This window comes from Coregonus clupeaformis, chromosome 26 (assembly GCF_020615455.1).
Source record: "Coregonus clupeaformis isolate EN_2021a chromosome 26, ASM2061545v1, whole genome shotgun sequence".
Taxonomy (NCBI): Eukaryota; Metazoa; Chordata; class Actinopteri; order Salmoniformes; family Salmonidae; genus Coregonus; species Coregonus clupeaformis.
Window position 1 is genome coordinate 6848330 of NC_059217.1, and position 13129 is coordinate 6861458.

A 13129-nucleotide genomic window follows, 5' to 3' on the forward strand; every position below is an offset into this window, starting at 1 on the left:
AGGGTTAGAATTAGGGTTAGGGGTTAAGTTTAGGGTTAGGGTTAGGGTTAGGTTTACAGGTTAGGGAAAATAGGATTTGGAATGGGAATCAATTGCTTGGTCCGCACAAGGATAGTAGAATAAATGTGTGTGTGTGTGTGTGTGTGTGTGTGTGTGTGTGTGTGTGTGCGCGCATGTGTGTAGAGTTGGGCAGGGGGATGGTGTAGATGCATGGGTTTATGTCGGGGAGCGAGAGAGAGCGAGAGCGAGAGAGAGAGAGAGAGAGAGAGAGAGAGAGAGAGAGAGAGAGAGAGAGAGAGAGAGAGAGAGAGAGAGAGAGAGAGAGAGAGAGAGAGAGAGATATATATAGAGAGAGAAAGAGCAGAGCGAGAGAGAGAGAGAGAGAGAGAGAGAGAGAGAGAGAGAGAGAGAGAGAGAGAGAGAGAGAAATTTGAACCATGATTGCAGAGATCCATGGCTTTAGAGAATGGTTTATAAGGGTGAGAGAGAAGAGGGGAGCGTGACGAAGTGAGGGAGAGAGGGATTTGCAACAGAGGAGAGAGAGGGAGCAGTGATATTCAGTGACAGAGTACCATACACACTCACATGCGCACACACACTCTCTCTCTCTTTTTTTCGCTCTCTCTGTGTACGCGTTGTCTGTAAATCACTCATTCAGTTTAGTCACTGTTGTGGGGAAAATGGTGAGAGGACCTCCAAACCTATCATCCAATCTATGACCTACGGTAAGAATTTATTTTCAACCTGTCCATCTCTACACATCCTTTTCTCATTCCCTCTCATCAGTCTCTCTTTTGGGGCTTTATCTTTCCCTAGTTCTATTCTACTTTTTTCTCTCTCTTTCCCCATGTCTCTCTTTCTTTCTGTTGGTTCTCTCTCCCGCTACTCTGGGCCGAAGCCAGATTGAGGCCTCTGCGGCGCCCCATCACAGTTTGCTCTCTCTCTGTCACGGTTCATTAGGGACATCAGGGGGTACAATTAATGTGTTGAGCATTGAAGTGGAACCAGTAGAAACATCTGTCTGACATGGGTTTTCATTATTAATTTGACATTAATGATGATGTTTATCATCAATATAATCAGTGCTGTTCCTAATTATTTGTTGTAGAAATAGTGGGTGATGGTGTCCTATACATTTTGTGGTTGTTGTTCCTGAATCCTATTTCAAATGTTTTTTATGAAAAAGTATAGTACTGTTTTTAGAAATAGGCACTTGTACATGATCAGACAGATTTTCAGTTTGTTTATGTATTTGTTTTGTGGTAATTAGACAACAGTTTAAGTTTCAAAATGTTCTAACATGAAAAGAAATCTAGAAAGATCGAGCATCTCTGTATGAGTTTAATATCTTTTGATGTTCAGTGAATGTTGGGGAATGCCTTTGCTGTCTCCTGATGTAAAGTCTGTTTGTTGTTTGTAATTAATATTTATTTATAAAATATTCAGATAAATTATCTGCACTGTATAAGTGTTTCTTAGTTCAACTTCCCTTAAGGAATAAAACAGCAGAGAAAAGTTACAGGTCTTCATTCAGTTGCAACCTTAGCTTTGAAACAATTTTTATGAATTGTATCGGATTTAAGACACTATTCAATCTGTATCATTGAAGCGACACAGATTGCACAATAGACATTTTAAGGTAATTACGGATTCAGCCGACAAATGCAGCGTTTACCGTGAATGCAGTCTCCGCTAACGCAGGAACATTGCCTTTAAATGTAAATCACGCTGTAACAGGCCTTCTTAACTAGCACATGTATTTTGCCTTGCCACGCTAGCTTTGCCCTCATGTGGGTGCTAGCAAGCTAACAAGCATGCTAGGTACTGCTAGGTATAAACAGACAATTCAGCAGGGGCTTGAAGCTATAGTGAGCTTTGATTGGTTAATAGCGCCGCGACATCGCGTAGTATTTGCATAAAGTTCAGCTTTCCCCAAATTTGGTTCGGCTTTGTTCAAGCTCCCTCGCCAATGCTCGCGTCGCTCAACGGTCCCCCCGCCCACTTCGCTTCCCTCCATTGAAAATGAATGGGGCTTCCATTGTTTCATCGCCCCCATCATTTTATATTAAAATGTACTGTAATGTGGAACTTCAGCGATACGGATTGAAAAGAGCCCTACATCTCATGGGCTTGGAAATCTCCTCTGTTATTGGGAATGCTAATGCTAGTGAATGCTTTTTGAAAAAGTGAAATGTACTTTGACTGGTTATGTTATGAAATGAATTATATGTCTTTCAATTAAGAACATTCTGAAGCTATGAGATGGGGTAGAAGTTATATTCTATTGCAGTTCATTATCTAGAGCAGGGTGTCCCAGACTTGGTCCTGGGGCCACCCCTGGGTGCACGATTTGGTTTTTGCCCTAGAATCACACAGCTGATTACAATAATCAAAGCTTGATGATGAGTTGGTTATGTTAATCAGCTGTGTAGTGATAGGGCAAAAAGAAAAGTGCACCCAGGGGTGGCCCCAGGACCGAGTTTGGGAAACCCTGATCTAGAGTGCACTGTGTTTGCTGGTTTGTCCTCGAAATTCAGATAGCATTGAAATGACAGACAGCAAGACACAGTGAAAAAGATTAGTGGGATTTGACTATGGTCAATTACTTCAGCATCATACAATTCCAGTCATGTGATGTTACACATGGTGTCAAAACAACAAAGTCTTCGGTGTATAATATGGGTATACCTATCTCTATTGTTTGATAAAGCCTATATCAGAGATTAGTCTTAGCTGCTTAATAGCATGTTTACTACTGGCATATAAGAGGAGTGTTAGTTATATAGTAAGGCAAGAATGTAAGAAGACGAATTTCTATAAAAAAAATATAATTGGTATCAGTGGGTAGATGTAGCACAGGTTGATATAGGAATATCCAAATCATGTTGATTTGTGTGTGCGGGGCCTAACATGAGCATGCACACCTATATCAGTGTGTGCGTGTGTGTGTGTATGGGAGACAATGGGGATCTGTTGAGGATTAGTCGCTTAATACTTCAACATACAAACAGACCATTGGACACATACTCACACTGGAGAATAGCACTACCTAACATACTGCTGTAAAATCACTTAATTGAGTGCACAGGGTGAGAGTCCTGATTTCTCTACTTTCTGGAAAGTTGCTATAATTGTTTTGTAACTAGTTTATTACTTCTACATGCTGACAAATTGTAAGACATATAGAAAGAGGTCTGGTGAAGAGGTAATTGGCAGTATGAAGTGTTAAATTCTGTTCTTCCGTCTATGGCCAGATTGTTGTTCTTGTGTTTGTTTCCCACATCCTGTAATCTTCTCTGTCCTCTTGATGTTATCTTGACCTCAGTTCCTGTCTACCTAACACATAGAGATGACTTTGCACCAACTGTGAGAGAACAATCATCTATGCCATTTGCTCTCTCTCTGACAGGACCAAGAAGAAACACACAAGGACACAGGAAGACTGTTTTTTCCACAGAGGACAGTCGTCAGTCAGTCTATAACTGGACACCAGGGCTGTCTGAGAGACTGGAGGCATCAAGCCTGTTGTTGTGTATGGACTGCTGCTGCACTAAAATAGAGAGGTGGATTAACACTCAACCCCGACACACGGACAAACTCAGTCTGTTCCCAAAGCCGTGGCCATGTCGTCTCCCTCTCTCCCCATGCCCTCCCTCCCCCCCAGTCCACTGGCCATGGAGTACCTCAATGACTTTGACCTCCTCAAGTTTGAGGTGAAGCCTGACAGTCCTCCTCTTCCTCCCTCCTGTACGTTCCCCAAGTCTGGCCTCCCCCTCGAACCCTCCAGTTCCCCCGGCCCCTATACCAACCACCCTCCCCAGGACTCCAGCCTCAGCTCCAGCCCATACAACTCCCTGCCCCCCTCTCCAACGCTGAGCGATGCCCATCCACCTCCCTCAGCCTCCTCCTCCCTCTCCTCTTCCTCCTCCTCCATCTCCTTCCCCCTGTCCATCTCAAACAGCTACACCTCTGGCATCAGTTCTGGCTCTCAGGGGAATGTGGAGGGTAGCCCCTCCCATGGGGGTGCCCAGGGTCCTAACCCTGCCTCTTTGGAGGACCTGATCTGGCTGGCAGCGCTGCAGCAGCAGTTTGGAGGGGAGGCGGGGGGGCCTGCATCCCTGTTGGGGGCCTTGGGAGGAGGGCCAGAGCGGGGAGACAGAGAGAGGGGGCCAGTTGGCAGCTTCCTGGGCTGTGAAGACGCAGTGGAGGCTCTACTGAACTCAGCTGCTGCAGCTGTTAGCTCGCAGGTATGTAACACTGTCCAACTTGTCTAAGGATGTTGTTATTCACTTTTGATAGTGGGTTCGTAATAACATATATAGACTATAATTAGTGTTTCTATTTCTCTCTCTCAGTTCCCAGTGCTTTCCCAGAGTTCCAGTAGTAACCTTGGGGATTCAGGAAGTGACAGTGGAGGTGACATCTCCTGCTCCAAGGGGACAGATATGTGCCATCGTCCACTCCTCTACCTCTCCTCTGGCCCCCAATCACTCCCTAACACCAACCCTTCCTCAGCAACCTACCCACAACCCCAGAGCCCCTCTGGCCGACTTCATCACCATCATCATCATCACCACCCCATGCATGGCCATCATCATCACCATCATCATCACCTCCAAGTAATGAATGGGGTCAGGGGGCATGACAGTATGAAACAAAAGATGGTAGAATAACTGAGATAAGTGTCACTGGGGGAAGGCTAGCAACAATAGCACAGTACTGGTTGGAGCAGGAGCATATGGGAGAGGGGAGGGAGAGGTGATAGAGGGATCATGCTGTAAGGGGTTGGGATTAAAAACAATTAGAACATGATTATGGGTGCATGCCATGTACCTGCTATAAGTATAGAAAACATGCCTCGACACTGAGATGACAATGAGTTTGACTAAAGACCTTCCTTGTTTAAAAATTGCATTATTTGTCCTGCAGGCAAGTGCAGAATATTGAAGTAAATGTAATAAATGGAGAAATTGTTCTTCTTTTTAATAGATGCATGTACTTGTAATACATCAACATTGATAAATGACCTGTGTTAAAGCTAACGTTTACTAGGCTACATCAATAACTCCATGGTCTCCCCTGGCTGTGCTAGAGTTAACGGAGCTGTGTGTGGGGCTGCTAGTGCTGCTGTATATGGAAAGTTCAATACTGTTCTATAGCTGCATTCCCCATCCAGGTGTCTGAGAAAATCTCTATGTACAGTATGTGAAGCACAGTGTGAGCTTCTGATAATATCTGCTATTATTGCCGTGTATAATCCTGATTACTGTCACTCACACTCAGTCAGATTACCTGACAGATTATGGACATGTGCTGCCAAAATGTGCCCCCTGACACAAACAGTTAGGCACATTCTCATCACACATATGCACAACTCAGACACACACAAACAATCACATAATCATTCTTAAATAGACGGGCAGACTGTAATCTCGTATCAGTATTATAGGCCTACTTATAACTAGTACACTATACTAGCTCCATCATATTTCCTACTATATATAATTGTAAATCAGTCAAAATGTTTAAAGTCCTCTCCACAACTGTAATTCATGTCAATATTTGAAGTAACCATGTCTCTCTACCTCTCTCTCTGTGTGCAGTGTGGTGGGGTGGATGAGCGTTTCTCAGACGAGCAGCTGGTAAGCCTGTCGGTGCGGGAGCTGAACAGACACCTGCGTGGCGTCAGTAAGGACGAGGTGGTGCGGCTCAAGCAGAAACGTCGTACGCTAAAGAATCGAGGCTACGCCCAGTCCTGTCGCTACAAACGTTTGCAGCACCGCCACGCACTGGAGTCCGAGAAACACGTCCTCACACAACAGGTAGGACACACACACAATAACAACAACACACCACTGTCAACAACTCCAAAATAAAAGCTCTAAGAACTCTCTAATCCCTCTGTCTCTCTACTGTCTGTCTCTCTCCTGTCTGTCTCTCTCCTGTCTGTCTCTCTCCTGTCTGTCTCTTTTCTGTCTGTCTCTCTCCTGTCTGTCTCTTTTCTGTCTGTCTCTCTAATCAGTTGGAACAACTACAGTGTGAGCTCTCTCGGGTGCTGAGAGAAAGGGACGCCTACAAGGCTCGCTATGAGAAGCTCATCAGTACAAACAAGGCTCCACCTACCCGCGCCAACAACTCCCCCTCACCACCCCCTGATTACTTCCTCTGAGGATATACCCAGGGAGGAGGACAGAAAAAGTGAGGGATGAGAGCGGTGTGTAAGAGGAGGTCAGCCTAAATAAGGCCGTCACTGAGTAATCAGACTTGGGGAGGAAGGGAGGAAGGGTTTGGTGTGTGTGTGCGTGTGTGAAGGTTGGCAGGCGGGTAGTGGGGTTAGGACTAGGCCCTATATGACTGTGAAATTAGCCCGCTGAGCAATCAGGTGGTACTTGACTGTTAACTAAGGGTTAGAATCAGGCCCTATATTTCTTCATAAACAGGACTAATGGTGAAAATTTCAGTTTTGATATCACTGTGACGTTCATTGTAGCACAAAGACTCAATGAGACATTTTCAGGATGCATCCTGCACTGGTGAAATCAGGGCATAAAGGACACAGGTCATCCTCAGACTGAGCAATGTGAAACCAAGGGCTTGTCTTCAATAAACAGCTCCATTGTATCATTCATCGCCCCTATCAACCGATCTATGCACATTTCTTTCAAGCAGAACACATGAAAAGATGGAACTGATGTCCAGACAATGGTTGGGTTGAATCCATGCCCTGACAACACACTGACAACACCCAACACAGTGTGATGGTGTAGGTTAGCTGGGCTCATTGGAAACCCAAAGGTCTGAGTAGTGCAGTGGTACAGGATGTGTGGTGGTGTAGGATGATCTTCAAGTGTCCATGACATGCAGTTGTAGTCACCAGCTAATATTTCACAGTTGCCTACCAATATGTTTCTGCTCACCAAGACTTGTTACTCACTATCACATTTTAAAGATGAATAATCATAGAAAAAGAATGTACAAGGATCATTTTCCTGCGAGTATTATTGTGGTTGTGCTAAATGAATAAAGAGATACACTCATGTATAGAATAGATGCATTTAGAAAAAGAATGCAAACGAATCCATACTTTGCTTGTTGAAAAAAAAACGTTTTGTCATAATGACAATGAAGAATAATTGCAGTGTGCTATCTGTGATTGGTGTTTCGTTTCAAGAGGATGAACGGACCTCCCAAGAGAGCTCTTCTGTCAACTTGTACTGTAGGAACTCCACAATCAATCAGTTTACCCACTAAGACGTGAAGCAAGAGACTGTGGTTGATGTAGTTATTGTGGTCAAATTGGTCTGTACAAAGAAAATCCACAAAAAAGCAACAGAGTGCAAAATGATCTGTGTGACTGTGTATTGTCTTTAAACTTTAATATTACAATCTAGGGTGTGCTGAAAACACTTTTGTAAGAGAGCGACAACCATAATGCAACAAGCACCACAGAGCTGGACACTGTGGATTCTTAAAGACTGGGGTGAAATGCAAGAAAATGCAGACATTCAGAGACATCTCATGAAATGTTCCCAGGGTAGCTAAATTAGAGCTATTTGTTTTGGCTAGGTGTAGGTTAATTAATTGATTTATCTGTTTTATTTATTCACTTATTTATTCACAGTATTTATTCATTGTTTATTTATGTACCAATTCTTATTATTTACATTTTACTGGTTTACAATTTCTACAAGCTTAGTGTGAACCTTTATTTCCAAGCAGGATAAATCAATATTTCTTTTTTGATTATTTTCAATAGTATGATTCCAATCATTATTGCCATCATGGCTTTTGCTCCTATTGTAGTGTGGTTTCCTATGAAATAAAGACAATATTTTTACCATCCTTGGTAGCTTTGTTTTTTTCCCACTATTTCTCTGAATTTCTCTCTTTGTCTCCGTTTCATTTGTGCTTTAAACACCTAGTAATCCCTCACTCTGTCCCTTCTCTGTCCCTCCCACTTTTCCAATCTCCTGTAGACCTGTTCTATTTACCTCCTCCCCTCTTCCATCTCTCTCTCCCTCTATCTCTCTGTCATTCTGTGTCCCTCTATAGAGAGGCAGTGACCCTGGCTGAGCACTGTTTGGGATGACCTCACCCTCGGCCCTGCCTCCCTCTCTGTGTCTCTCGCTCTCTCTCTGGCCTGTATAATAGGGAAAGGATTAGGGCTATAATAGCGCCCTGACTGCTCAATGCCGGAGTCCATTGTAGCATTGTGTGGAGAGGACGTACACAGAGTTGCATGAACACTCACCCCACTCACAGTTACACACAGCCACTCACACTCACATTCAGGCAGGCACACAACACATATGTTAGAATACACACAGTTTACAGTGATGCGTAAATTAATTCACATTCTCAGCTAGCAAATATTTGAGGTGAAAATTGTAAATGTGTTTTTTTCCCTCTGTAAAATTATCTTTACAGACAGCGTGATAGAGAGAGATGGGAAACAGACGCTAGCACTGGTGGACTTACCATTAGGCCGAAGAGGCAATTGCCTCAGGCCTCACATCATCAAGAGGCCTCATGAGTTGGGCATTACAAAAAAAGTAATATAAAAATTATAAAAAAATAATAATATAACAATAATTTCTCCACAATAATTTCTCTATCTGTTTAAGCTAGCGATATGTTTTTTTTTGCATGGGCAGCGTCTCAATCCACGGCATCCGCCAATGTCGGCCTTCCGCATCTGCGGTGGAAGGGGGCAGAGCTACAGCAGATCAAGAGACACCTCGAAAATTGGTCTTCTCACGAAAACATCTGTAGCGTCCGAACGGTTTGGCCAACAAATTAATATGACCCATCTATGGAAAGATGAGACTCTCATGAACATGCTATATGACCCCCACAAGTGTCATGGGACTCATCTGAAGGTAACTCGGTACTGTACTGAAATATTAGCTTTTTATATAGCTTTTCAGATATAAGACAGACACTTCAAAACATACTTCCTTTTGATTACATTTTTGACTATTGGTTTTTCCATGTATGAATCTGTTATTCGATGCGTTTCTGTGGGCTAATACCAGTAAGGCCAAATCATTTTCATATATATTTATTTATACCTACAGGGGTCCTAAAATTCTAAATCAAATATCTAAATTATCCTTGGTATGACCATCTTAAAACAATTCCATGTTAGCTTACTAGTAGTCTCGCGTTGCCATACATCCAAAATCACTTCGCTGTCATGCCTCCCTTGGAGGTCTGGAGAATTTTGTATTGCAAAAAGGTTTGAATGGTTCGCTGGGAGCGAAAATTTGATTGGATGTTACATTTCAAGAATCCTCCCCCCAGTCCTGGCTATTCTGCCACCCTAGGCGAGATTTTAAAAAATGCCACCCCTACTAGAATAGTCCTAGTAAGCAAAATGACATTGAAAATACATCTAAAATACTCATTTTTCCAGACATTGAAGTTAGGTTCAATTTAGGTTCTGAATGAAAGGTGAAAATAAGTATTTTCCAGACTGAAAATACGTATTTTCCGGAAGTTGAAATCAGGTTCATTTTCGTTTCTGAATTAAAGTTGAAAATACGTAATTTATAGAAACCTATGTTTGGGCCAAATAAAGGCTGGTCCAGACCGGATAAAATCTGAACTAAACATAGAAGTCTGCACACAAAAAAGACGTCCAGTCCGGACAGGAACAAAAAAAAGATATACAGTTGAAGTCGGAAGTTTACATACACCTTAGTCAAATACATTTAAACTCAGTTTTTCACAATTCCTGACATTTAATCCTAGTAAAAATTCCCTGTTTAGGTCAGTTAGGATCACCACTTTATTTTAAGAGTGTGAAATGTCAGAATAATAGTAGAGAGAATGATTTATTTCAGCTTTTATTCCTTTCATCACATTCCCAGTGGGTCAGAAGTTTACATACACTCAATTAGTATTCGGTAGCATTGCCTTTAAATTGTTTAACTTGGGTCAAACGTTTCGGGTAGCGTTCCACAAGCTTCCCACAATAGGTTTTGTCCCATTCCTCCTGACAGAGCTGGTGTAACTGAGTCAAGTTTGTAGGCCTCCTTGCTCGTACACACTTTTTCAGTTCTGCCCACACATTTTCTATAGGATTGAGGTCAGGGCTTTGTGATGGCCACTCCAATACCTTGACTTTGTTGTCCTTAAGCCATTTTGCCACAACTTTGGAAGGATGCTTGGGGTCATTGTCCATTTGGAAGATCCATTTGCAACCAAGCTTTAACTTCCTGACTGATGTCTTGAGATGTTGCTTCAATATATCCACATAATTTTCCTTCCACGTGATGCCATGTATTTTGTGAAGTGCACCAGTCCCTCCTGCAGCAAAGCACCCCCACAGGATGATGCTGCCACCCCCGTGCTTCACAGTTGGGATGGTGTTCTTCGGCTTGCAAGAGACCTCCTTTTTCCTCCAAACATAACGATGGTCATTATGGCCAAACAGTTCTATTTTTGTTTCATCAGACCAGAGGACATTTCTCCAAAAAGTACAATCTTTGTCCCCATGTGCAGTTGCAAACCGTAGTCTGGATTTTTTATGGCGGTTTTGGAGCAGCGGCTTCTTCCTTGCTGAGCGGCCTTTCAGGTTATGTCGATATAGGACTTGTTTTATTGTGGATATAGATACTTTTGTACCTGTTTCCTCCAGCAAGGTCCTTTGCTGTTGTTCTGGGATTGATTTGCACTTTTCGCACCAAAGTACGATCATCTCTAGGAGAAAGAACACATGTCCTTCCAGCTGTGTGGTCCCATGGTGTTTATACTTGCGTACTATTGTTTGTACAGATGAACATGGAACCTTCAGCCGTTTGGAAATTGCTCCCAAGGATGAACCAGACTTGTGGAGGTCTACAATTGGCTGATTTCTTTTGATTTTCCCACGATGTCAAGCAAAGAGGCACTGAGTTTGAAGGTAGGCCTTGAAATACATCCCCAGGTACACCTCCAATTGACTCAAATGATGTCAATTAGCCTATCAGAAGCTTCTAAAGCCATGACATCATTTCCTGGAATTTTCCAAGCTGTTTAAATGCACAATCAACCTAGTGTATGTAAACTTCTGACCCACTGGAATTGTGATACAGTTAATTATAAGTGAAATAAGTGTATACAATTGTTGGAAAAATGACTTGTGTCATGCACAAAGTAGATGTCCTAACCGACTTGCCAAAACTATAGTTTGTTAACAAGAAATTGGTGGAGTGGTTGAAAAACGAGTTTTAATGACTCCAACCTAAGTGTATGTAAACTTCCGACTTCAACTGTACAAAAAAGGCATCCGCGTCAGTCCGTGCTTACTGAAGTAGGCCTATAGGCTACAGTGTCACCTGAAATATAATTTTAGGAATGCCCATCTATGTGGTAGGCCTACCATTTGTAAAACACAAATAAAGCCTACCATGTCGGTCCGCAATGGAATTTTAAGTACGCCTGTCCATGCCCACTGTTTGTAAAACAGGCCGTTGCAATGGCTTTATTAGTCCTTATTCCTGTGACTAATCAATTTGGCTATTTAAACTCTGAATATCAGCTACCCAACTTCATCAGGAGGAGTTATCCTGAGCCTATTTGCAATGCGTTAACACAGTGGGAAATGCAGAAGTATTCTATTTTTCGTTATGATCAGCTCCTAAAAAATTAACGGATACAAACTTGAAACCACTGATCATGACAATTTAGCCCACTGTGAGTGCAGTGTTATGTGAGGTTCTATGTTTTGTTGGAGGTGCTTCTTGGTCAGTTTAGCTCAGGAAATGCCGCCCTCATCAATCTGCCTACACAGGCAGCCACCTAATCCTACCTAATGGAGCGGGGGCTCGGACTGGCCTTTGCCTGGGGCCTCCAAATCACTAAGACCGCCCCTGGACGCTAGACATTTAGATAATATGAGAGAGAGAGAGAGAGAGAGAGAGAGAGAGAGAGAGAGAGAGAGAGAGAGAGAGAGAGAGAGAGAGAGAGAGAGAGAGAATATGTTAGAACTTAGACTTTATCAGGCCAAGCCTCACTGCCCAAGGGATAAAGTGATTGCAGAAACACACACGAATATGAACACATGTACAGTAGTAGTAGGCTGTATGCCCAAAGACTTAAACATGCACACCAGTGGAGGCTCCTCGGCGGAGGAAGGGGAGGACCATCCTACTCAGTGAATTTCTTACAAATAAAAATAATGAAACATTAAAAGAGTACTTATTTTTAGATATAACTATACTAAATACACTGAGTGTACAAAATATTAAGCACACCTGCTCTCTCCATGACATAGTCTGACCAGATGAATCCAGGTGAAAGCTATGATCCCTTATTGATGTCACTTGTTAAAACTGCATTGTTGGTTAAGGGCTTGTAAGTAAGCATTTCACTGTAAGATCTACACCTGTTGTATTCGGCGCATGTGACAAATACAATTTGATTTGATTTGATTTGTTAAATCAACTTCAATCAGTGTAGATGGAGGAGAGGAGAAAAGTTTACAAAATATTTTTAATCCTTGAGACAATTGAGACATGGATTGTGTATCTGTGCCATTCAAAGGGTGAATGGGCAAGACAAAATATTGAAGTGCCTTTGAACGTGGTATGGTAGTTGCTAGGTGCACCAGTTTGTGTCAAGAACCGCAACGCTGCTGGGTTTTTCATGCTCAACAGTTTCGCGTGTGTATCAAGAATGGTCCACCACCCAAAGGACATCCAGCCAACTTGACACAACTGTGGGAAGCATTGGAGTTAACATGGGCCAGCATAGCTGTGGAACGCTTTCAACACCTTGTAGAGTCCATGCCCCGACAAATTGAGGCTGTTCTGAGGTGGGTGCAAGTCAATATTAGGATGGTGTTCTTAATGTTTGGTATACTCAGTATATATTCACGTCACCAAATAACTGATTAAAACACACTGTTTTGAAATGAAGGTCTACAGTAGCCTCAACAGCTCTCTCTTCGGTAGCACCATGGTATAGCCGGAGGACAGCTATTTTCCGTCCTCCTCTGGGTACATTAACTTCAATACAAATCCTAGGAGGCTCATGGTTCTCTCCCCCTTCCATAGACTTACACAGTAATTATGACAACTTCCAGAGGACATCCTCCAACCTATCAGAGCTCTTGCAGTCTGAATGAACTGACATGTTGCCCACC

The 13129-nt window shown here is 42.7% G+C and overlaps 1 protein-coding gene across 1 annotated transcript; it reads left to right on the plus strand.

Annotated features, from left to right (window-relative positions):
* Nucleotides 1–480: 480 nt before the first annotated feature.
* LOC121540139 (transcription factor MafA-like) lies at nucleotides 481–7836 on the plus strand. The gene is made up of 5 exons (XM_041848757.2): nucleotides 481–725; nucleotides 3410–4247; nucleotides 4356–4619; nucleotides 5604–5822; nucleotides 6023–7836. The coding sequence occupies exons 2-5, from the start codon at nucleotides 3624–3626 to the stop codon at nucleotides 6167–6169; spliced, it is 1254 nt and encodes a 417-aa protein (XP_041704691.1). The 5' UTR covers nucleotides 481–725; nucleotides 3410–3623; the 3' UTR covers nucleotides 6170–7836.
* Nucleotides 7837–13129: the final 5293 nt, after the last annotated feature.

What these genes read in the sequence shown, in the direction of transcription:
- LOC121540139 (XM_041848757.2), top strand. Translation starts at nt 3,624, where the DNA reads ATGTCGTCTCCCTCTCTCCCCATGCCCTCCCTCCCCCCCAGTCCACTG. An exon ending in CTGCAGCTGTTAGCTCGCAG is followed by an intron (nt 4,248 to 4,355) that starts GTATGTAACACT and finishes TCTCTCTCTCAG; the next exon opens with TTCCCAGTGCTTTCCCAGAG. An exon ending in AACACGTCCTCACACAACAG is followed by an intron (nt 5,823 to 6,022) that starts GTAGGACACACA and finishes CTCTCTAATCAG; the next exon opens with TTGGAACAACTACAGTGTGA.